The sequence below is a fragment of the Cryptomeria japonica genome, chromosome 9 (genome assembly GCF_030272615.1).
Source record: "Cryptomeria japonica chromosome 9, Sugi_1.0, whole genome shotgun sequence".
In the NCBI taxonomy this organism is placed as follows: Eukaryota; Viridiplantae; Streptophyta; class Pinopsida; order Cupressales; family Cupressaceae; genus Cryptomeria; species Cryptomeria japonica.
Window position 1 is genome coordinate 640,967,191 of NC_081413.1, and position 25,402 is coordinate 640,992,592.

Below are 25,402 nucleotides of genomic sequence, written 5' to 3' on the forward strand. Positions count from 1 at the left end.
CAACAAACAATTATTATTCAGGTCATATGTTCATACTTTTTGTTTTAAGAGTCACTTCCCAAGTACCAACAGTTTTCTTTTGGTATTCTTGAAATACAAATTATCAATTGAAACTATAGTGTCTTGATGGTGATTGTTTCACATGCCAATTCAAAAGATTTTACCATCAAACTTCCTTTTATTCACTCTATTCAGCATACAGCTTACAAACTTCATTCTTACCAGGATATAAATAGGCTGAGATGGTATGTGCTCTAACTCATCACTAGGCTTCAAACCGAGTTTCTAATTAATACTTGAATTTCATATATTCCTAACTTTGTAATTGATATCGACAAGTCAATTGATATCCGATTTAGGAAGCTGAATTGTTATTAAAAATAATCAACTGCTCTTGCATGCCAAATGCTAAGAAGAAAGAATCATCCTCTTAGTTTTCTTTCAAATTTATACAAAATTTAGTTTGCATCAAAACAGGTGGAAGACAAATAGAAACAAACAACTTACACACAGATTTACCAAGAAAGCCTTGTAATTTGTTTAACCTGTAAAATGTTTTATCTCTATCTTTTGCAAAAGCATTACAAGCCTAATGAGATTGCTGCAAATATTAAGCCTCTATAGCAGACCATAGACATTAGTTTCAGTCACTCAAATGTCATAATTATTTATACACGTATGGCACAGAACCTTATGACGAAACTAAGAGCAAAGAACTTGCACTTGAAAAAAATGATCAGATAACATTTATCCCTTGTTACAAAAGGGTAAATGTTTGGACGTGAAGCTCAAAACTAGGCCAAATTTCTCTTGACCGTCTACAACTAAAATTTTCTATAATAGTTGCTAATAACTATCATTCATCATATGAGATACAATGACAGACCACTTCTAGCTGCCTTGAGTGTGCCTCAACAGCCCTCTGATTTCCCAGATGCTTTTAAATGGCAAGCTCTTACATTGCTGCACTCTACACTTGATTGGTATATCAGACTGGAAAGCCGCTGAATGCACAAAGACAAGAGCTGAGATTTTTTTGATGGTTGATATTCTATAAACAAATAGGGGGAATACACTTTGATCGGATCAATATGGCATATCCTGCAACTGATTATTGTTGCCTGCCACCTTCATCCTCCCAAACATTTTCCCAGGCAGCACTTGCGCCTTTTGGTTCTTCAATGTAGTATTTTTCAGGTGTCTCTTGACCAGCAATTGATCTTGATCCAGGCTTGGACATGCCTCTTCGTTTTGTCCGAATTCCAAGCAACCTCAGCACAAACCGAGCAATTTCTCCATACAATACACCTGTACGGTCAAACAGCTGCAAGATGTTGTGGGATACAGAGAAACGGAAGTCAGGTTATTTCTTTACATGACAAAATGATAAGCATTTTCAAAAATAGGCATATAGCTATGACTAGAATCACCTGGAGAAGAGCATTTATAAAAAAGTGAAATGCCTGAGTGTTCTCATCAACAAGGATGGCAACTCGACCAAAGAAACTCACAACACCATGCAACTGTAGTTTCAAATATTTAGCACAAGTTAGGCATCTCAAACCATGTAAACATAGAAATTTTGTGCCACTAACGTTTTGTATTAGTTGTATATTTAAGGGGTCATAATCAAGCACATTAGACATTACACAATCCATATCGAAGCATACCCACGTCATCTTATGAAGGGATATAAACTAGCTAACCTTCAAGTCAAATACATATCAAAACTTGATCAATTTGCCACATCAAGAAGTAATTGCTAATAGAGGATGCAAATGGATATCTTAATTTTTATGGAATCAATTTGAAATAGTAAGATATTCTGAATTAAGAACTAGTTGTATGTTACTAGTTAGATTGGAATCCAGAAGAACAGGTGAACTGATCCATGCTGAAAACAGAATCACAAACTTTCAAAACATCTTTTACCAAGACTGCTTCCAAACATAGAGTGAACATAAACAGGGTAGTTGTTGCTCATCAAAATACAAAACAGAAATTCTGAAAATCCTACACAATCATGATATGATAACATCCCTAGACTTTCTCTCCATTTGCACATCAAATATGTTTAAATGTATAAATGTGTATTGCTGCTTGTACAGTACCCAGAGAGACCTTTGAGTTTGAGAAGCGTGTATGACTAAGCGATCAAGAATGAGCGCTAGCTAGATAATCGGTTTGAAAAAAGGCAGTTGATAGTTAAATTTCATTCATTTCAAGAAATGCTAATAATTTTCATATCAGAAGACTGAACACAATATACAGAATCAGAAGAAAAGACACAAGGAAAATAAGAGAAAAAGTAGTCTCACCGCATTCAGCATAGACTGCCAAAAGCTCGGTGGGGATGGAGGTCCACCATATGGATCATTTGGATCTCCATTCCCATTCGCATAGGGACCTCCAGGGCCAAGGCCATATCCACCCATTGGTCCTCCCATTCCATTATTGAACATTCCACCATATCCTCTGGCCATATTGTTGCCATAAAGACCACTGTTGTATCCTCCTATTGCACCTCCATATCCTCCTAATCCACCATATGTATTGTTCGATCCATACATACCAGAAGAATATCCTGAATTGTAAGGTGTCATAGAGCCGCCATAGGCTGAATTATAACTAGGCATAGGACGAAGCCCTGCAATTGGTAAACAAGCTCAGCAGATGAAGTGTGTGTTGTAACCTTTGAGTTTCACAAAAAGAACAGTTATGTTACTCAAAAAACACTAAAGCGGCCCTATATCCTTTAGAAATGAAGATGTAACAAAATGAAATGTTTCTGGCTTATAAGGATAATGAATATTAGTACAAACACGTTCAACCTTAACTCAGACAAATTAACTTGGCAGCATCAATATATGCATTAGTTGAATAGGAGCGAATGAAACTTTGTGTACCTCCATAGTTATTTCCATAGCCTACCCCACGATTTTGTTCCCAGGGTCTTACTGGCATAGGTCTACCAACGTTACTTCTGTTAGCAACAGACACACTTCTTTCAGTATCCAAATTCTTCTCTCCAGTTTTTGCATCTTCAGCTGCCTGTATAACAGTTCTTGTGGGACCATTTGAAGGAGGCTTGAATGGAGAAGGGCCAGATGAGCTTCCACTGCGCTCCCATGGCTTTTGTGGAGCCACATTACCTGTTTGTTTTGACAAACACCAAGAAACAAATAATATCAGGGTCAGCTTCCACAACCAGATATTTTCACGGTAACTATCCATAGTAGTCTTTAAATTGTTAACACCCAAAAAAAGATATGACCTAAGGAAGACCTGCAGGTTCTATTTCTAGCAGGCAGGGGATTTCCTAACATCTACCAAGGCCTCAGTGGACTTTCCCAGAAACCGAAAACAAAAGAAGAATGGGGAAAAAAGGTTACCCAAGGGGACCTAAAAGTACAAAAAAAAATCCCTTGCACGGTTAATCAGTCATACTGCAAAAAATAATTTAGAAGGTGGATTGCTAATGAAAAACCACCTGTTTCCTGGTATACATTAATATATATATATTATATTTGATACAGATTGACAAATGCACAATGCACATATACATATGAGGCCTGCAAGGATTATTATTGTCCATTTTATACTAGTATAGATATCTTAAATACATATGTATAAAAAAAGGACAAGAGATCGTTTTGAGTTACTATATTTAAGAGTTATTTTATTTACTTTATAACTATTTATTTTTGTTAATTTTTGGATCAGATTTGATATGTGAGTAGTTTTAAATTTATTTCTATTACTTAGTTCACAACTAAGCTATATGACTATGAACACTATGTGCAGGTTGCTGCATATATGAGGAGAACACAACTTAATTCACAAAGTATTTGCTGGACTGCAAATGAAGGAGATCGATGTCTTATTGGCTTGCACTTTCGATTATGTACTTGCCTTTAGAATCGAAATCTACCATGATATATATAACACGGTTTGGGCATGTCGATAAATAGACATGCCTCCACGTACGTGGAGACATGTCTCTTCATCGAGATGCCTCTCCAAATACCGATTCACATAACCGTTTGTTTGCAAGATAACGATTCACATAATCGTTTGTTATTATTAACAGCAGGTAACGATTCACATAATCGTTTTGATATGAAGATCGATCATAGTCGATTCAAACAGCAATTAATAATATCGAACTGTTTAATGTGGATGATCGATTTATATTGATCAATATAATCGATACTTATGATCATTTAGCAAATGATAAATAATTCGGTGCTCATATTCAATTTGGTATAAACAACGTGATTATAAATTCAATTTAATCACTAGATTAATATAATCGATATTACTTATCGATTCCACATGAATTTAATCTCATTGATTTATCAACAGCATGATTAATGATTTAATATTCCAATCATAAATTATGTATATATAAATATTAATCATGCTTTAATATTCCAATCATAAATTATGTATATATAAATATTCATATATATAATAGTAATAAGAGCACTTATTATTATTACATATTAACAAATCATTAATCATGCTGATGGTATAATCAGCATTACTTATACATATGATTTGATGAGATTACTCCAACCGAAGCTATAAATCATCAACACTCCCTCTTAGCTAGGGAGGAGGATCATAAGGTACTCATAGTAGAACTACACATAGTGTAGTAGATATCATTATATGATATCAAGAGCAATGGTCTACAAATATCAACACTTATGATATTCACCAAAAGCTCACAATATCCATTATGGTATGTGCACTAGCATTAACCATATGATGCCTACCATAGGGATATAGAAGATCATGGCATACCCACAAATATTAAGCAATTAATATCCACCATGACATATCTCAACAATCCAACCTATAGATATCAACCTTATGATATACAGTCGATATTGTTTTAAGAGATATGGACTATCATGACATGTTCACAGATATCAACCATATGATATCTATCATGATAGACTGTAGAGTTGTTGTAAAGTTGTCACCTTCCAATAACTACTAGAAGTACAAGTGATTATCATTCAGAAGTCGTCACTTCTTAATGATGCACACAGGTGCCCATAAAGTCATGAAATGACAAAAGGAGTTTATATTAAACATCTTTAGAATATATTAGTACAATAATAATGCTGAGACTCAATCTCAGAATTTACATTTCAATCATACCAAGCTTACCTCTGAAGCGTTCTACCTTTGTTTTGGTGAGAGGCTTGGTGAGAATGTTTGTTGTTTGATCTTCAGTACTAATATACCTCAACTGGATTACCTTTCTATCCACCATGTCTCTAACATAGTGATAAGGTATTTCAATATGTTTGGATCTGTCATGAAATACTGGATTTACTGAAAGCTTTATACAACTCTGGTTGTCACAGTGGATGATGGTCGGATCTAAGGATTGTCCAAACAATCCTACAAGGAGTTTTCTCAACCATACTGCTTCTCGTGCTCCCATTGATGCCGCAATGTACTCTGCTTCTGTGGAGCTCTGAGCAACTAAAGATTGCTTTCTGCTAAACCAGGATATCACAATTGATCCTAAACTGAAGCAGCACCATGATGTGCTTTTACGATCCACCACACTTCCAGCCCAATCTGAATCTGTACATCCATATAAGTTTAAATCTACATCTTTATACTTTAAGCCATATCCAATTGTTCCACGAAGATATCTCAAGATGTGTTTTGCTGCAACTATATGTAATTGTTGCGGTTCACACATGAACTAACTGAGTGCATTCACAGCATAACAAATATCTGGTCTAGTATTGACCAAATACATCAATGATCCAATCATCTGCCGGTAGAGGGTGGAATCCGCCGATTCAGAACTTGCAGTTGCCTCTCTTAACTTGTGTGAGTTTGTTTCCATGGGAGTGGACATAGGCTTACAATCCATCATTCCAAATCTTTTCAGAATGTCAATAGTGTATTTCCCTTGATTTAGGATAATCCCATCAGTCTGCTGCCATACTTCTAAACTGAGAAAATAGTGTAGAAGCCCTAAGTCCTTCATGTCAAATTCGAATGCAAGGTCTTGTTTACACTTGATGATGAGATGCTATTCGCCTATGATTAATAAGTCATCAACATAAAGAATAAGAATTAACATATCTCCATTTATTACCTTGAAGTAAAGGTCGGATCTGCATCATTCTTTGAGAAGCCAAGTCCTGATAGATAGTGATCTATCCTTTCATACCAGGCCCGAGGAGCCTGTTTGAGCCTATACAAGGCTTTCTTCAATTTGCAAACATGAGAATGTTGTCCATGCACTACAAATCCTTCAGGTTGTTCCAGATATACTTCCTCCTCTATTACACCATTTAGAAATGCAGTTTTTTTACATCCACTTGATCGATTTTCCATCCCTTTGATACAGCAATAGCAATCACAGCTCTAACAGAAGTGTATCGGGCAACAAGAGCAAATGTCTCTTCATAATCAATTCCCTCTTTCTGAGAGAAACTTCTGGCAACAAACCTTGCTTTGTATTTTTCAATACTTCCATCTACAGCATGTTTGATTTTGAAAAGCCACTTAGAAGACACTACTGATTTGTCCTTAGGCCTAGGCACAATGTCCCAGACATCATTCTTGAGAATAGAGTTATACTCTTCTATCATGGCTTCTTTCCAGGCTTGATGTTGGAAGGCTTCCTCAACAATAGAAGGTTCTGAATTTACGATTTCACTCATTAGTGCAATATAACAGGAGAATCTATTAGGTCTTTTACTTTCCCTAAAAGTTCCTTTCGGAGCTGCATAATTTTCAGCCTCCTCAATCATCTTCCTGGCCCATAGTGGTCTTTTCTTAGTCACATTAGTGTCTCTAGGTTCATCCATATAGTCCATAGGTTCAATGTGATTGTTGCCTTCAATTGAATCGTGAGTCTCACTCTGAATCTCGAAGGAGTGATCTTTTTCATTGTATTGAGGAGAATCATCATCTGTTTCATTAACATCCTTAGATCTTTTGAATGCAACATCCTCTTCAAATATTACATCCCTACTTAGTTCAATTTTTCTTTGACCAGGAATATAGACCCTATAGGTTTTAGAAGTTTCACTATACCCAACAAAGATTCCCTTTTTTCCAAAGGGTTCTAATTTAGATCTTTTCTCCTTAGGGATGTGAATGTAAACTGGACAGCCAAAAATTCTTAAGTGACCTATGTCGGGTTTGATTCCTGTGAATGCTTCTTCAGCAGTTTTGTTATCAAGAAAGGAATGTGGACATCTGTTTTGGATATACACAGCAGCACGAGAGGCTTTGGCCTAGAATGAGGTATGAAGGTTCTGGTCATGCATCATGGCTTTGGCTGCTTCTACTATAGTTATGTTTTTCCTTTCTACTACCCCATTTTGTTGAAGGTTGTAAGGAACAGTGAACTCCCTCTTAATCCCAACATTATTACAAAAAAATTTAAAGTTTCCCGAGATGTATTCCCCCCCATTATCTAATCTAAGGGTCTTTATACTTTTACTTGATATATTTTCTACTAAAGCCTTGAATTCCTTAAACCTTTTAAGGACTTCATCAAACTCTTTACACTTTAGAAAATATATCCATGTCTTCCTAGAATAATCATCTACAAAAATAACATAATACAAAAATCCTCCTAAGGAGGGTACTAACATAGGTCCACATAAATCAGAATGACCAATTTCTAATACATTTTTGGATTTACTTTCACTATTATGAAATGTGCCCTTGGTATTCTTCCCTAAGGCACACCCTTTGCAGATTCCTTCATGTTCTTGAGTCAGCTTAGGTATCCTTGTCACCATTTTCTCTATAGAGGGTAAAGCACGAAAATGAAGATGCCCTAATCTTCTATGCCATAATTCACAAGTGTTAGAAGATTCATGAATAAGTGCTTGTGAAGGAGAGGTGCAAAGTTTGTACAAGCACCCATGTCGAATTCAAATGGTGTGTGCCTTCTTGATGTTTGAGTTTTTAGGCCAGGCTAAGACTTTTCCACACATGAAGGTGATTCTATATCCCTTGTCTTCAAGAGCTGATATGGAAACCAGGTTGTGTTTGATGCCCGGCACAAATAGTACACCTGTCAATTGAAGCGCGATGCTTGATTTTAGTTGAATGGTACAAGTTCCAATCCCTTTCACTGGGTAGTTTGAATCATCTCCAATTGTTACTTCCTCATCAAAATTTTCTATCATAGTGTCTAAGTGCTCTTTGAATCCCATTATATGCCGGGATGCCCCACTGTCTATTACCCAGGTGTTAAGGCTGGTTGATGCTTGACTGGATAGAGCGAAGTAGAATACAAGCCTTTCAGAATCTGTGATGGCCTCACTGACTTCGGCAATCGAGGCTTGAGGCTTAGGTCTGTCAGGACACTTTACAGCAATATAACCATATTTATCACATCTAAAGCATTGTACTTTAGATAGGTCCCTCTTCCTTTTGAATGACTGCTTCCTAGTTGAGTCCTTGCCTTTCCTCTTCTTGGAGTTATTCTTCTTTCCTCTTTTGTGAGATTGAGAGTTTAGGGCTTGCATCTCTTCATTTTTGGAGTTAATTCCAGTCCCTCTAGTGATCAATCTGGATTCTTCTTGTATACAATCAATTTTCAACCGATCAAATTTGGGAAGTTTGGATCGGGCACTAATCCCTTGAATAAACGATTCCCAAGAAGTAGGAAGCCCATTGAGTGCCAGCATGGTCAACTCCTTGCTATCGAATGTGTGACCAATTGTAGATAGTTGGTTTCTTAGCTCCATTATCCTCATGAAATATGAAGTGATAGTTTCACCTTGGTTCATTTTGATGTGGTGGAGTTGTTGTTTCAAAGCAAGAGCCCTGTTAGTGTTATTTATCTCAAACATGTTCTCTAGTGTTGAGAACATTAGATAGGCAGTATCTAATTTGAGATAATAGGAACAATATGATCTTTTACTCCATCCACCAATAGCTTCATAGCTTTATTATTATTCCTTGTCCATAGGAGTTTCTCGTCTTCTTCATCGGGCATGGGTAAGGCCTTTTCCACCAGAGTGTTTAATTCATGTTCCTTTAATGTGAGCATCATTCTAAACTTCCATGATACAAAATTTGCAGCTCCTTCAAGACGATCCTTAGGTCTAACTCCATTCACCATTTTGTCGAATATAGAATTCTATAAACTTTAATGAAGATTAGTTGTTTCCTTTTACAAATCTGATCGGATCTTTTCTTCAAACTAGCTCTGATACCATGTTAATTTTTGGATCAGATTTGATATGTGAGTAGTTTTAAATTTATTTCTATTACTTATTTCACAACTAAGCTATATGACTATGAACACTATGTGCAGGTTGCTGCATATACGAGGAGAACACAACTTAATTCACAAAGTATTTGCTGGACTGCAAATGAAGGAGATCGATGTCTTATTGGCTTGCACTTTCGATTTATGTACTTGCCTTTAGAATCAAAATCTATCATGATATATATAACACGGTTTGGGCATGTCAATGAATAGACATGCCTATACATATGTGGAGGCATGTCGATGAATAGACATGCCTCCACGTACGTGGATACATGTCTCTTCATCAACATGCCTCTCTAAATACTGATTCACATAACCGTTTGTTTGCAAGATAACGATTCACATAATCGTTTGTTATTATTAACAGCAGGTAACGATTCACATAATCGTTTTGATATGAAGATCGACCATAGTCGATTCAAACAGCAATTAATAATATCGAACTGTTTAATGTGGATGATCGATTTATATTGATCATTCCATTTGATCAATATAATCGATACTATCATTTAGCAAATGATAAATAATTTGGTGCTCGTATTCAATTTGGTATATACAACGTGATTATAAATTCAATTTTAATCACTAGATTAATATAGTCGATATTACTTATCGATTCAACATGAATTTAATCTCATTGATTTATCAACAGCATGATTAATGATTTAATATTCCAATCATAAATTATGTATATATAAATATTCATATATATAATAATAGTAAGAGCACTTATTATTATTACATATATTAATATGTATATATACATATTAACAAATCATTAATCATGCTGGTGGTATAATCAGCATTACTTATACATATGATTTGATGAGATTACTCTGACCGAAGCTATAAATCATCAACAATTTTAGTTTATACATTGTTTGGACTTTTATTTGAAGAGCTATTTTATTTAATTTATTTACATAAGAGTTATTTAATAGTTTTAGTTTTTTTTCAAATATATGTTGGCTGTGTTTTAATTTTTGTTAACATGCTCACACCATTACACTCCACACCTTGCTGCTTATGTAGTTATACCTCTCAGTGTAATGAAATAACATTGAGAATAGATTAATTATATCAAATCTCAGACCAGCGTGCAAGAAATTACTGTAATTTTTAAGACACAAAAATTTGGAAAAACTGATGTTCAAGTTTTGCTTAACGCAAATCATCAATGTTTGTTAATTGTTAGTGAAATCAACATTAAGTTCGTTTGCAGACATAAGTACAGGTTTCCTTGAACAGATTAAAACTGATGTGGAAGGTCCACATGAATATGTAAACGTGACAATTTTAACTTTCTCTATAGAGAAAAGATTACAGAGAAAGGTTGCATAAGCTCTAAGACCAGCAGCTGAGTTTCGCCCTCATGAATATTTTAAATCTGTTAGCAATATGCTTCATCATTGTCTAGTTTCAATATGAGTTGATGTCCGAAAAGCACCTTCTAATATCTTATACCTTATCTATTTACCATTATATAGTACAAAATGAGTACTAACCATTGTGAACATAAGACATGTTTGACAATGTTTTTATTGTGATCTACCCAAATAAACATAAGGAGAATGAAATCATAAACCAACTTTCCGGTATTAAATGATTGAGGTTCACAAGGTAATGATATAATAGAGGATGGAGTCCAAAATCTCCAGTTTCCAAATAGAATATGTCTTTGAAAGTACTATCGGCAAAGCTGATTGTTGATGTGTTTTGTATGCACCTCGAACACAGAATAAAATACAAAGGTATTATATCCTCTCTTGAACAAAGAAACCTCATATACTATGCAACGTGATCAAATGAGATGACTCCAAGGTTTACAACGTGAACTACACAACTTAAATGTTGTGGATAGACTCGGTGAATATGATGTGATTTTGTTGGAATCACAAGGGGACTCACGTTTTGCTTGAACTCTGCTGGAACTTAGGATCTAACTTAACTTCGGAAAACAAAAGGCAAAAGGGAAAGGGTTTAGAAAGACTACACTACTCCTAAGATCAATGATGACGATGAAGGTTACTCAGATAGACAAACTCCCTCAAATCAAGCCTTGTTTCTCCATGATGACAACAACTACACAAACTTGATGCAATCTTCTAAGGGAATGGAAGATTTTCACATCGTGAATACATCATTCAAATACCCAATGCTGGTGCAACTTGAATAAGTATCCACAATCGAACTTAGCACAATGATTAGGTTCAAGCTAACTTTACATTATAGCTTACAATAAGCAAACTACAAAAAGTATGAACCAAGGAATTCATCAAGATATCTTCATAAGCATCCACCATAATCACTGAACTCTAATTAAACTATGAGAAGTAGAGACCATGCAACAAGTTGAAATAGCACACCAAAATCCACCATAACTTCAATGAAAATAGTATGATTATTACAACAAGCCTTGGCAGCAATCTCCTTTCCTCCTACTCTACTCTACTAATTATCTAGCTATGATCTATTATCTCTTAACCTTTACCATGAGAAATTTGAGCCTTATATAGAGGTCTCATTACATTTTGAAGGCTCGGATTGACTCACAAATCAATGGCCAAGATCTAACAATAAAACCCTAATTAGGGTTTGTTACAACAAACTCTTTCTTGACCAATGAAATAATTACATAGAATTGGACACATGTCCATCTTTGAATGTGAACCAATGAAATATGAGGTTAGGTATCTCGAAGTTTGTATCTAGACATCTTGACCTAAAACCCTTTGCTTGGTTAAATGATGACTAGATGTTGTTGATGTGTTTTTTACGCACATGCGAACACAGAATAAAATACCATAAGTATCTTATCCTCTCTTGAACAAAATCTCTCGGATGCTGAAGATTTGCTTAAGGATCATTTGAGAAGACTCCAAGGTTCTTGAATGTAGGGTCTCTACGTGTGGATAAGCTCATTGGTGTGATGTGATTATGCTGGAATCACAAGGGGACTTGCATTCGAATGCCTGAATGCTTAATTCACTGGAACTTAGGTCATATCTACTCAATTGGAAGATAAAAAAGAGCAAAAGAGATAGGGTTTAAGAGAGTCTATTCTAATCCTATGAATGTAGGAAGATGAGTGAATGATCAAATGAAATCCTACTGGGCAAGGTCTCACCATCAAATAGAACAATTTGACACAGCTCAGTGCAATCTTCTAAGGACGTTTCAAGGATATTCGAACCAATACCACCAAACATTGATCACCATTCAAGTTAATGCATAAACAATGAGTGTAAGACGATTTGAGGTTAAGCTCATGTTATTCCAATTGACCATGCAAGGTGCTCTTACAAGCAGCAAGAGGCTAGTGATATGGATTAGGCGGATTCCACATAAATACATTCAACAAATTCCTCCACTCAATCTAATTACATGAGAGCAAATTGAGAAGCAAAAACCATGCGAGTTGTTGAAGTAACAAATCAAATTCGCCATAACTTCAATGAAATCAATTGTTCTTTACAATTATGTTTGGCAACAATCTTTGCCTTCTCCTACTCTAACTTCTATTCTAATTGCTATTCTATTTTTTGCTAACTATTAGCTATTCTCCAATTATTAACTATTAACCAACTATTCACTATTAGCTATTAACCTTTACAAATGAAGAGATTGAGCCTTATATAGTGCTCTCAATACAGTTCAATGGCTCATATCCATTTGAAATCAATGGTTGAGATTTTACAATGAAAACCCTAATTAGGGTTTGTTACAACAAACTCAATTCGACCAATGAGAAAATTACATTCCATGAGGTGTGGACCAATAGATATCAGGGGTAGGTGCCTCGGAGTTTGTGCCATCAGTGGTGGGTCAAGTACATTGAACTTGGATGTGTTGATGTGGACTTCATTGATTGGAGGAATGGTGACTAGAATGCCATTTGGGATGCCACTTCACTCTTGCACTTTGTAAGCTTGAGTTGATTCATCATGAAGGAATATCTCTTAATACTCAACATTATCTAGCTTCAGTGATGATGACGATGATCTTTAACTTTGATTAACTCTTCTGAAACTATCTGTTCTTGAATGTCTTAGAATGAACTTTTGATGTCATCTTTGCATCTTTCTTTCGGAATTCCTTCTCTTGTGACTTCTTTCGTGTTGTTGATGTTGCAGATCATGTCTTCACGCAAGTGAATGCTTCTTGTTTGATCTCCTTATTTCCTTCTTCATTTCTTGCAAAACAAACAAGCAAGTATCAAATACACTTAATAGTTAATATGTAAGCTTAATAAGATCATACGAAGAGAATTCGCCTTCCCTACATGAAGTTCGCTTATCTCAAACATGAAGTTAAAATTCGCTCATGTAGCTTGATTCATGAAGTTCGATATTTGCTCATGTGTGTTTGAACATGAAGATCACCCTAAGTGGCATGTACATGAAGTTTGTTTCTCTCACCTTGCTTATTAAGTTCGCTCATCTTTCTCAACTCATGAAGTTCACTTGCATGAAATTCGCTCCATTTCCTCAACTCATGAAGTATAATTCCGCTTTCCTTATTCAATACATGAAGTTGTAATAACGCTTTTAATCCTTAGTGCACGAAGTGAGTATTGCATCGCTCTTATGCTTTGAAACTTGAAATTAATCTTATCACTCTTCTCCTTTGATAACCAAAGTTGATAGATCACTCTCATATGCTTTAAGATGAAGTCGCTCACATTCTTTCATACACGAAGTTGGCGAATCGCTCATATGCTTTAGTGCACGAAGTAGATGAGCTTTTATCGCTCACTAACTCCAACTCATCAAGTAGTTGTATCGCTCTCTTCTCTCAACTAACGAAGCAAATTATATCGCTCACTTCTCTCAACTCGCGAAGTTGATCATCGCTCCTCTTTCTTAAATGCATGAAGTTAAAACCATCGCTCCTCTTTCTCTATACCCGAAGTGATTTATCGCTCCTCTTTCTTAACTCACGAAGTTATCTCATCGCTCGGTTCCCTTAACTCATGAAGCAAAACCATCGCTCACCTTCTTCAATGCATGAAGTTAGGCATCGCTCATTTAGGTGAAATCGTGAAGTTGAAAATCGCTCACCTCCCTTGAAACACGAAGATCGCTCTCCATCTCTTGAACATGAAACAAGTCATCGCTTATCTTCTCTTGTGAACGAAGTGAATCATATCGCTTTTATCCTTTAATTCCCGAAGCTGTTCATATCGCTCATGTCTTTTCACAAATGAAGTTAATTACATCGCTCCCTTCCTCTTGCACATGAAATGAATGATATCGATCACCTCACCCAACTCACGAAGTAGTTTCATCGCTCACTTCCTCTAATACATGAAGTCATCGCTCTCCTTCTTCAATTCATGAAGTAGGTTTGTCGCTCATCTTCCTTAGAACATGAAGTTGCATTTCGCTTACCTTAGTGAGATCATGAAGTTTGAAATCGCTCACCTCTTCCTGAATATGAAGTAGGTCACATCGCTCTTCTCTTCTTAATCATGAAGTTGATATTATCGCTCATGTCCTTTGGAGCATGAAGTTAATAAATCACTGATCTCTCTTGAAACATGAAGCAAGTTTATCACTGATATCACTTCACACATAAAGCAAACTGATTGCTCATATCTTCTCCAACATGAAGTAGACTATATCGTTGTCTTTGCCTGATACATGAAGTTGGGCATCGCTCATCTCTCCTCGAACATGAAGCATATATTTTGCTCAGCTTCCTTAATGCATGAAGTAGATGATATCAATCCTTACCTTTGAAACCTGAAGTATGTTGATCGCTCACATGCCTTAATACCCGAAGTTGAATTATATCACTCATATGCCTTGATACATGAAATGAATCTCATCGTGGCATGTGCTAGGATATTAGGATCCAAAGAATGATTATGTGGCTCATTTCCTTTTTAAAATATGCCTTAAAAAATTTTCATTTCAAAATTTTGGTGGGGCCCATGCAATGATAGAAAACATTCTAAATTCCCAAGCCAAAAGTTAGTGGGTCCCAAGTAATATATAGCATGGCAGGGAATTAAAAACCACTTAAAATCTCCAAACTAAAACTCAGTGGTCCCAGCAAGAAAGGTCCTTAAAAAATCTTATTTGATTCTTCATTTTTGAGTGTGTGGGGCCCAAAAGGATGATAAGAGGAATGATGGATGAAGAAATGTGAGGTGTTGAGGAAAGGCCACGGGTGAAAGGGAAGAAGAGGATGTTGGGGGAAAGGGAGAGATAAGGGGGGGCTGCGGTAAACAATAAAAAGGGTAAAGGGGAGGTATGGGTGACGTTGGGAGTTATAAGGGGCAAGGAAAAAAAGGGTAAGGGGTAGGGTGGTATGCTAGGATAGGGATAGGATATGGGTAGGCTAGGATGGGGGTAGGTGATAAAATGGAAAGGTGTGGGTAGTGAATGGGTAGGTTAATGGGTGTGAGGTAGAGGTAAGCTTAGGGAAAGGTGGGAAAGAGTGAGTTATGGGTTAGGAAAATGGGGGTGTTGGGGAATAAAGGTAGGTGAGGATAAATAAGTGGGTAGGGAGGTTAGGATGGGTTTAGGATGGGTGAGATATAGGTGAAGGTAGGGAGGTGAATGAGATGGAAGGGGTAACGGAGGTAAAGGCAAAGGTAGTGGTAGGGGTAGGTTAAGGATGTGGGATGGGAGTTAGGAAATATAAGGTAGGTTATGTAGGTGAAGGAGGTTAGGATATGGGGATGGGTGGAAGGAAGGGTAGATGGGATAGAAAGGTGGGTGGAAATGGAAGGAAATGGAATGGTGAAATGGTGATGGTGATGATGAGAAATGGAAATGGGAGCGATCGGGTTCAGGCACCCACTGACAGGACTGGGAGACGTGGAAGGGATTATGCTTTGGCTGGGCAAAGGGAGTGTTGAACCTCACTTCATCTCAAAGAGAAAGACATGGCCAACTCCTGAGAAACTATGAACAAAAGGTTAATAGCAAAGACCCAACAACAACCAACTAAGCCAAGACAACTAACCTAGAAAGTGAAAAAGTGGGGGTCCCCATTTGCAATGGGGCGATGTGTGAATACCTCACAACAGATGCCACCTGAACTTACTCCTTGTGGATCATCACAAGTGTATGTGGTTGAACAATATCTCTTTATACTCAACATCTCCAAGCCTACTCAATGTGATGATAGCGAGACATATTCCCAAATTGCATCATCTTCAAGTGATCAAGTGGACCTTCTAACTTTGATTAACTCTTATGAAACTATCTCCTTGATCACACTTCACTCTTTTAATCTTCATGCTTGTATTTGGAAATTCACCTTGTTCTTTGAATAACATTTCATCCTTAGTCCTCCATTGATCCTGAATCCTCTCATCTTGAAGCATTTGTCTTGAATTACTCGCTTGTTGTATTGGCAACGATTGTTGAATTTCCAGATTGTAAACTTCCTCATCTTCATCATGTATGTTTGTGAATTTCTCTCCAAGTTGCATCCTAGAGATTGCAATACTTTAAGTCTTTCATCTTGATGTTAATCTCTTTGATGTTGTGTCCTTGAAATGTAGCCCTTGTTGTGTATACCCACATGTTGCTAGCCTTGAATCTTATGATACCTCCTCCTCTCGTGATGTGTTGAGAACTTGAAAGTGTTTAGGTCCTTATGTTGCCATCTTAAACTCACGGATCTTGATGTTGTAATCTAAGTTACCGATTCGGGTTCGAGCGTGGGTTTGGGCATGCGAACCCGGTTCGTGGGTTGGGGTAAATTTTTTTTTGCCCTTTCGGTTCTTGGGTTGGGTTCGTCATATATATATATATATATATATATATATATATATATATATATATATATATATATATATATATGCAAAAAATTAAAGAAATATACAAAAATTATAACATTTAATAGTTTTCTACTTTATCATTGATCAATGTGTGAGGAAAACCCAACGATAGAAGGGGTGATTTTAGGGACATTTTAAGGTGTTTGGATGCAAAAAAAAGGTTGAAACTGTTTGTTTTTGTTATGTTTTGGCCCTTAGCACCTTTAGATGCGCCCAGGTTTGTACCTAGTGAACCCAAATTCCTGGGTATGTACCCAGGCGAACCCAATTCGGGTGCATGGACCAAAACAGGCGAACCCGGTAACATAGGTTGTAATGTATTGAATCCTTCATCTAGCATTAAGATCCTTGATCTCGCAATCATGTTATCCTTGACTTCATGATGTCCCCTCCACGTGGTTGAGTCCTCTTCTATCAGCTGGTTGAAACATGCTTGAACCTTGATTTATCCTCATCACCATGCACCTCGCCTCTAGCCTTAAACCAATTTGTCCTAGTGTGCTGGTTTGCTCCTCTGTACTTATTCGCAGGTCTTTGAATCTGCTTCTTCATGTCAATTGAATGGAAATTAATCCCCCTCTTATATGTCCCTTCCTTTGACCTCTTGTATCTTACTGCTGACCCTGGGCTTGAAAAACAAAGAAAGCACGCATTACACATCATGAATTAAATGTAAGTAAGACAAACTCCTAACAAATCAGACCCTAAAACCCCAATTCAATCACGGATAATTCGAAAATATATAAATCCAAAAATAGATTTCGCTAATGAGACTCGCATGAAGACTGTGGATGATGTTCCTTTAAACTCGCAGGTCTGCCCTAATGAATTATGGATTGGATTGGTTGCTTGATGCAAATGTTTTGTTCTCCTACTTATAGGGCTCCTTGATAATATACCCCTTCATCTAGCCGACTTGCCCTCTACCTTCCAAAATTTTGAATTTGATTGCAAACACCTATTAAGGTCGGCTACGTCAAATCAGGAATCTTAAATTAGCAAATTTTGAAGAATTTTACCTTATTTTCCCAGGTTGGCTGGATGAAGTTTGCAACCCTTTGGCGCTCCTTAGTGAGATACAAATAAGAGATAAGGCGCCACAATCATAACACCCCCCAAAACACATCAAGAACGAACAATCAGGTCTGCCCTGATTCGCCCAGGTCTGAGTTTTGATCGGATTTAGGTCTGATTTAAGAGTTTTGGTCTGATGTTTTTTTGTTTTCAGGCTGATTTGATTGCCTATAGGTCTGACTTGCTGATTCCATCCTTCTAAGTCTGATCGCTCATACTTGTAAGTCAGATTTTCCAACTTAGGTGGGCGGGTTTGGGATGCCTTAGTGCACAAACCTGAGCGGTATTAAGGGATAGGACAGCACAAGCAGAGCGCATAGTGCAAGTGCTCTTGCACAAGTATGGGTGCATTTGAAGTGCTGCTATGCACAAGACAACTAGGACGGATTTTGAACGTGTAAATGCACAATTATGATGCTTGAGCGGAGATTGCATGCTCAGTTGCACAAAAGTTGTCACGAGTGCTCTTGATAATGTAGGTTGCACAACTAGGGCAAGATCAGAAGACCTGTTTGCACAACCCCTTAGCCAAATTTTGACTTGATTTTCCTCTTGGGCAGGGTCCAAGTGTTGTATTGAACAATTTCTTGTGCTGGGCAGTAGGCGCATAGTGCAGCTTGTATTGCACACATGTTGAGCGCATAGTGCACGTGTGTATGCATAGTGCGCCCTAAGAGCATACTACTTAGTTAAAATTTCCATTGAGCACATAGTGCATATACCAATGCACAAAATCACAAATTGTATAACACTCAGCCAACTTCATTGATTTTCGCCTGAGCTCATGGTGTGAGTATGTTTGCCCTTCCTCTTAGTTAAAATCTCATTTCTCTCAATTGGGCGCATAGTACAGGTGCCTCTGCACAAAGGTCACTGAGCTAGGTACACTGTGCACTACTGAATGCACAAATATGGGCACACTGTGCACAGTCACTTGCACAAAATTGATTGCTTAGTACTTAGCCAGATTTGTCATGTTCTCACTTGAGCACATTGTGTATGTGTAGGTGCACAACTTTGTACAAGACTTTATCCCCTTAGTTCAACACTTAGTCAAATTTCACCTTGGGCGCACTGTGAGGTTGTGTTTGCACAAATTCATACATGTGGAGAGGGGGTTTGAACTTAGTCAAATTTTGATGATTTTCCCCCAAACCTACGTCTCATCTTATGAACTTCAAAATTCATGACCTTAAGGCATCATGCTTGAAGTTCCTGACAAAACTACAAGAAAACTTACCAATCCTAGCTCGTATAAATAACAAACCTCATACTTCTGACAAAAATGTCAACTTTAGCAACCCTAGCAAGATTTTGCAATTTTACAACATTGACGACTTTTCTTGCTCTATGACAACATTTTGCAACTTTACACCTCGTAGCAATTTGACCCCAACTCCTCATCCTGGACTGACTGAACCAACCTCCTCTCAAAAGCAAAGGTTAACAGCCAAGCTAAGACACTAAGCTAAAAGCGAAAAAAGTGGGGGGTCCCCATTTGCAATGGGGTGATGTGTGAAAACGTCACAACACTGATGATGCTGTTTCAGATTTATTATTGTTTATCTTCATTTTCTTTCCTATATAAATTGAGCCATTATATTTATTATCATCCTTTTAATAAAAGGCATTTACAGTATTGAATTACTATTGAATAACAATGATATAAAAAAATTATCTTAGCAAATAGAAACTTAATGAGAACAAATGCATACTTTCAAGGAGAAATTAAGCCAACCGAATCATCATGGACGCTTTCAGGGCAGTTAAAGTCAGGAAATAAATTGGTTGAAACTTGAAGCCTTGTGCGTATCTTTTTAAGTATCTGACCATTTTGATCTAAACTTAATGATTTGATATTTCTTTAAATTTGGCATGCCTTAAAATATTGTCCATATTTTTATAAGAATTTACCATTAATGAATATGTATGCCATTCTGTTTCTGATTGCAGAAAACTCCTCTTTCAGGTTTGGTTTACATCCCTAATTTACAATAACAGGATTTTTTTGCAATGCACATTTTAGGAGCTTCTAGCATTTTTTATTCAATGGAATTCATGGGAATCCAAATCACTGAAACAGAAACTATACTTGACAATGTTGAAATCTAAGGATGTGGATCGGCAAACAGATGAGGAAGTAGCAGATGAATACTTGTTGCATGCAAAGATTACATTTTTTGTGGATGTTTGCAAAGTGAGTGCAGACACAATTTAGGCATATTATATACTTCCCATTTTCATGTGAATAACAACTGTGGTTAGGTTAAAACTGGTGCCACCACCTTTCCTTGGAATGCTGGAATGCTTGATCTGGGCTTATGATCTCCAATAAAATGAATTTACAAATCTAAAATGATCTGCTCACTGTCTCCTTCTGCACAACAAAGACAGTAAACCATAAGAGCTTTCCATACTCCCATCCAAGTTCCTCATGCTACTTTCGCATCATTAAGACATATAATGTCTGTATGCATTCAAACACTCACTTTATTTGGAGTGTACACAAACAAGAACTCTCTCTCTCTCTCTCTCTCTCTCTCTCTCTCTCTCTCTTCCACATCCTCCCATCCAACTTTCTCATTCCATGTCCACATCATTGCAAAAAGAAATAAATTATCTGTATGCATTCAAACACTCACATTCTTGACAAAAAATCTCAAATTCTCTCTCATCCCTTCACCTACGTGGAATTTTCTTCAAAGCTACTCAAATTTAAACATATTAATTTTTCTCTCCACTCATCCACAATATTTTGACATCTCTCATACAATTATTAGGTCATCATTGATTCAGGAGCTAATTTCATTTTTAAATCAGTTAAGGCAAATTGCAGACTACTGTATATAACTTTCTTGTTGGAAAGAAAAATTTTTAACAGACCTCATTAAACTTACTCTTGCAATAAGATCACATAATAGACTGCCATGAATCCTCGTTTTCTATTACCTTTCGATCTTGAACTTATGTCTGACCACTATGTTTTTTTAAGTAGCACAAATAATTTGATTGTTTATATGTGTTTTTTGAAGTAGCACAAATAATTTAATTGTTTATATAGCCATCCCCAGACTTGACTTATCTATTTGTGTATGCAAATCATTTAGAGTTACTTTATAGATTTGACTAATGTGACTTGCCAGGACTATGTTTAGAATGTGAACCTCAAGATGGGATCTTAAACAGTGAGTACTGATTTTTATAGATTACCCTTTGGTAGTATCAAATTAACTTTGGGAATTCAGTCCCTACACTTTGTTGACGAAATCTACATTCAGTTAAGCAATTGTTTTTTAAATTCACACGGGATGGTAAAGAACACAAAATCAGAGGTTTTCAGACACCTAACATTGATCCAGATCCCAGGGATGATAACGGGAACAACCACTAAAATGAAGGTCTTCATAGATTACCAAGAGTGACTTGTATTGCTAGTTATGAACAACAATCAGAGGACATGACAAAGATTTTTTTTAAAAGGGCTAGGAGCATTAGGTTTTGTAAAGCTTTTGGACAAGATGATTTGTTAAGAAAACAATATATGAGAACTGTGATGATATATTTGTGTAATGGTGAATTTTGCATACCCATGCCATTTCCCTTTTAGTTTTGTGCTCATTTGAGGAGAATGCCTTAATACATTGTACATGTTGACAAACAGTGTAACTTGTGTGAAGTTCAATTCATTCCCCTAACATTTACTATCCTTATACACACATATCCCCCTACATTTATCCACATCTTATCCATCTCTACACATCTTCCTATATAGTAGCCTTCATTTATTGCATCACATACCCAGACATTCATTTGGTGTTCCTCACCTAGACCCTCCCTCTCTGCCATCCCAGGTCATTTTTGCAGATGCAGGATCGACCGTGTGTTCACAGATTTGACCCTTGAAAATTGAAGTCAAATTCAGGTTTGGTCTAATTCCACCCATTCTACTTGCGGCAGTGAGATGAATAAACAAATGCTTGTGCAAGATGATTCTATATGCTTGTACTTAAAGGCATCCATTTTGCATCCTCTCTCATTCTAGAAGCATTTGAGGAGCAACTAATAGTGAAGCAGTTCAGCTTGGAGAATTAAAAGGAGTAATGAATCTACATACATCATTCTAGGCTGCTCACCTACTGTCTTCAACCTTTTACACACATTTTCAGGGGTTGACCTAAGTGAAGATGCCCCCTTGCAACATAATGCCAACCCTTCAAAGGGTTTTTTGAATAACACGAGTTTCAGAAAATGAAAAAAGAAGAGCAGATAAATACCAATCAAGCAAGTTGAAGAGCAGAGGTATACACTATACATGGTCAATTTCACAAACAGAGAACAGATCCATGGATGCAGATAAGACCCTAACCTGTAGAGTTGACCTGGGAAAGAACAGACGTTAAGCTGAGGTGATATACAGATGCAGGGCATCTTTCCCTGGTCAGCAACAGTCAAATACAGAATCTACATCGAAGGGGATTCATTCTTCATTTGTAGAGATAAGCGCCTTTCTCCTTCACCTTTACTTTTTGTACTTTAGCATTCAATGCAGAATTACATCAGCCCACAGATACATCATTAATTAAATAGAGATTAATTTGTGCTCAGTTGTAAAACATTTCATTTGATTAGCCTAAATTAACCTTATAGTAAGATAACTTTATTTTACAATATCATATTAATTCATTAATCTGTAATTTTTAGAAAAATCCAAGAGATTTGATATTTGAGTCAAACCAAAATTAGAGACAGACATGCTGAATAAGTAAATTAAAAACTTATGCAAGTGTGAGGGATAAAAACAAGGCTGGATGGTTTCAAATTGAGCATCTATTAGTCAATTGTCATCTGATCATAAAAAATTTTATTGTTATCTAGCAGGAATGTGATACAAATGTCTATAGAAATGGAAAGGGTACAAAACCTAGCATTAATACTCCTTATTGACACCCCAAACTGATTAAGGATGAGATTAAAAAGTTGGTACAAGAACTACTTGACATGGAATGCATTATGCCAGGCAGGAGCACATTTGGTGCATCAGCGATATTGGTGAGGAAAAAAAAAGGTTCCTTTTGCACGTACATTAACTGTTTTTTATTAGTAAAGCAGCGTTAACTAGGGCGCTGACCTTTAACATAGTCAATAACTATCAACAGACAACAAGCAACATCAAGAGAGATGATGTTGGCAAAAAGAACAACAGCCCAAAGGCAGTTAAAAACAAACACAGTCAGACGGGCAAGGAATCCTATCCAATCGGAGAACAAAAAAGACCCCACTTAAGTGGGGGAAAAGCCACCCAAACCCCAACGAGGAGGGTTTGGGGCAGGGGAGAAGACTTCCCCTTCCGCCTGCGAGCAACCACAGTCCAGGCGATGCTGTCATTAGGTCCATCAAAAGAGAGATCAACCCGAAGGGACCCCGCAGGGTTACAAACAGTGGTGTCAACAGGGTGCTGCAACAGAACAGCAGAAGGCTGTTGTAGAGCAGCAGCAGGCTGTGACGAAACAATAGCAGCAGAAGCAGATCCAGCAACAGGGGATCGTGGCTGCAAGAACAGGAGAAGTGGAAGTGGGGACCTCAGGAGATGAGGCCACAAAAGGAGCAACAGGAGCATCAGTAGCTGTGAGGGGCACGACATCGACATCATCCTCATGAGAGGAGCCAGCAGACGCAGAGTCAAGGGCAGTGACTGTTGAGTGATCAGCAGTAGCATTCTTCCACTGGGTAGAAACATCTTTGTGGCATGAAATAGAGCAGTCTTTGTTACACCTTAAACAATTGACTATAAAGAACAGTTGATTTCTGAGTTGCATGAAGCAACTCTTTCTCTAAAATTCAATTAAGATCCAACTAACATCAATATAGGTGTAGTAAGAGGATACACAGAAATAGGCATTCAATCAATACTTAACATTGGCTCTATAAATTTCTGATCATGTTTATCAGACTCAAAATGCACCGGCTACTTTCCAAGCTACTGTGAAATTATGAATAAATAAATTACTAGTGATACGTATCAGACTCAAGAATGTGCCAGCAAATTTCCAAGATCCTATGAAATTACGAATAAATGAATTATTAGTGATGCTTAACAGACTCAAGAATGCACCAGCAACTTTCCAAGCTACTATGAAATAGGAGCATCTGGATCACCTTTTCAATGATGAGGGAGTCCGAGAATGAAAGCAAGGTTCAAACAAATGAGAAACAGCCAAACTAATGAGTCGCAGCTACGAGGTACAGATTATTTTTAAAAACCTTTCAAATAATTATTCAGAAAACCCCATAAACAGAATCCTCCTTACCACTTATTTTTATAAATGCGTCCAAATAACTACTCAAAAAAGTTAAAATCGCTGCAATATTGAATGAAAGGAATTTCATTAGCATCCACAAAACCAAGCAGTCTAAGGAACCCAGATACACAAAATTAAAAATATTAAAAGCATGACAGATATTTGGATTTCAGCTTTGTGGGTAATTGTTAAAAACCATAAAATCTGCACAAATCAAGTAATTGCAGCTTCGTGGGTAATTACAACAACCAAAGGAAAATCAACTATGAATAAGAAAATTCTGTATATATAGAAAAGGAATTCCATTGTCTTAGAAAATTCTGATTACAGGTTCATTGAGACACTGTCTGTAATTGTAAGGAAGGAATTACCCGCCTCATTAAAAAGTATAACAGTCCCCAGATCACAAGTAACTATCTAACACAGCATCTTCAGAAATAATAACATATTCAGATCGCACACAAACCAATATAAACCATATATTCCATGAAAAATGAAAAATTGTTTTTTTAAACAATTTTATTTTTATTTTTCTGTGGGTACATGAAAAATGAAAAATGGTACCTTGCCCAACACTGCCAGCCCCTCCGCCCGACATAATCACGGATCATAAATCTTCAAGAAAACCCCTGTGAATCTGTAAGCCCCTTGTGTTATAAACGGGGATTCAAACCTTTCAACTCCGGGCCAAAATGATTGGGACTGTTATTCGAGGTGAGTTTGCATTTCCGCAACCACTCAAAATTCCTCGAGGATAGCAAAAGAATAGCCTGAGAATTATTGGGTTTCCATCAAAACCGAGGGATCAAATTCCGGCAACTTTGATTTTAATGGCCACGCGTTGCTGACGTGGCAACATTCAATTGTAGATTGACTCATTGAAATTCTTAAAAGTAGGCTGATCACAGAGCCGGCCTTGTGAGGGTATCTCATGCTTATCTTATAATG

General features: G+C 36.9%; 1 protein-coding gene across 1 annotated transcript; it reads right to left on the minus strand.

Annotated features, from left to right (window-relative positions):
* Nucleotides 1–514: 514 nt before the first annotated feature.
* LOC131030977 (peroxisomal membrane protein 13) lies at nucleotides 515–25,402 on the minus strand. The gene is made up of 5 exons (XM_057961958.2): nucleotides 25,019–25,402; nucleotides 2,907–3,152; nucleotides 2,319–2,647; nucleotides 1,431–1,523; nucleotides 515–1,324 (listed from the first exon to the last, which is right to left on the minus strand). The coding sequence occupies exons 1-5, from the start codon at nucleotides 25,050–25,052 to the stop codon at nucleotides 1,112–1,114; spliced, it is 915 nt and encodes a 304-aa protein (XP_057817941.2). The 5' UTR covers nucleotides 25,053–25,402; the 3' UTR covers nucleotides 515–1,111.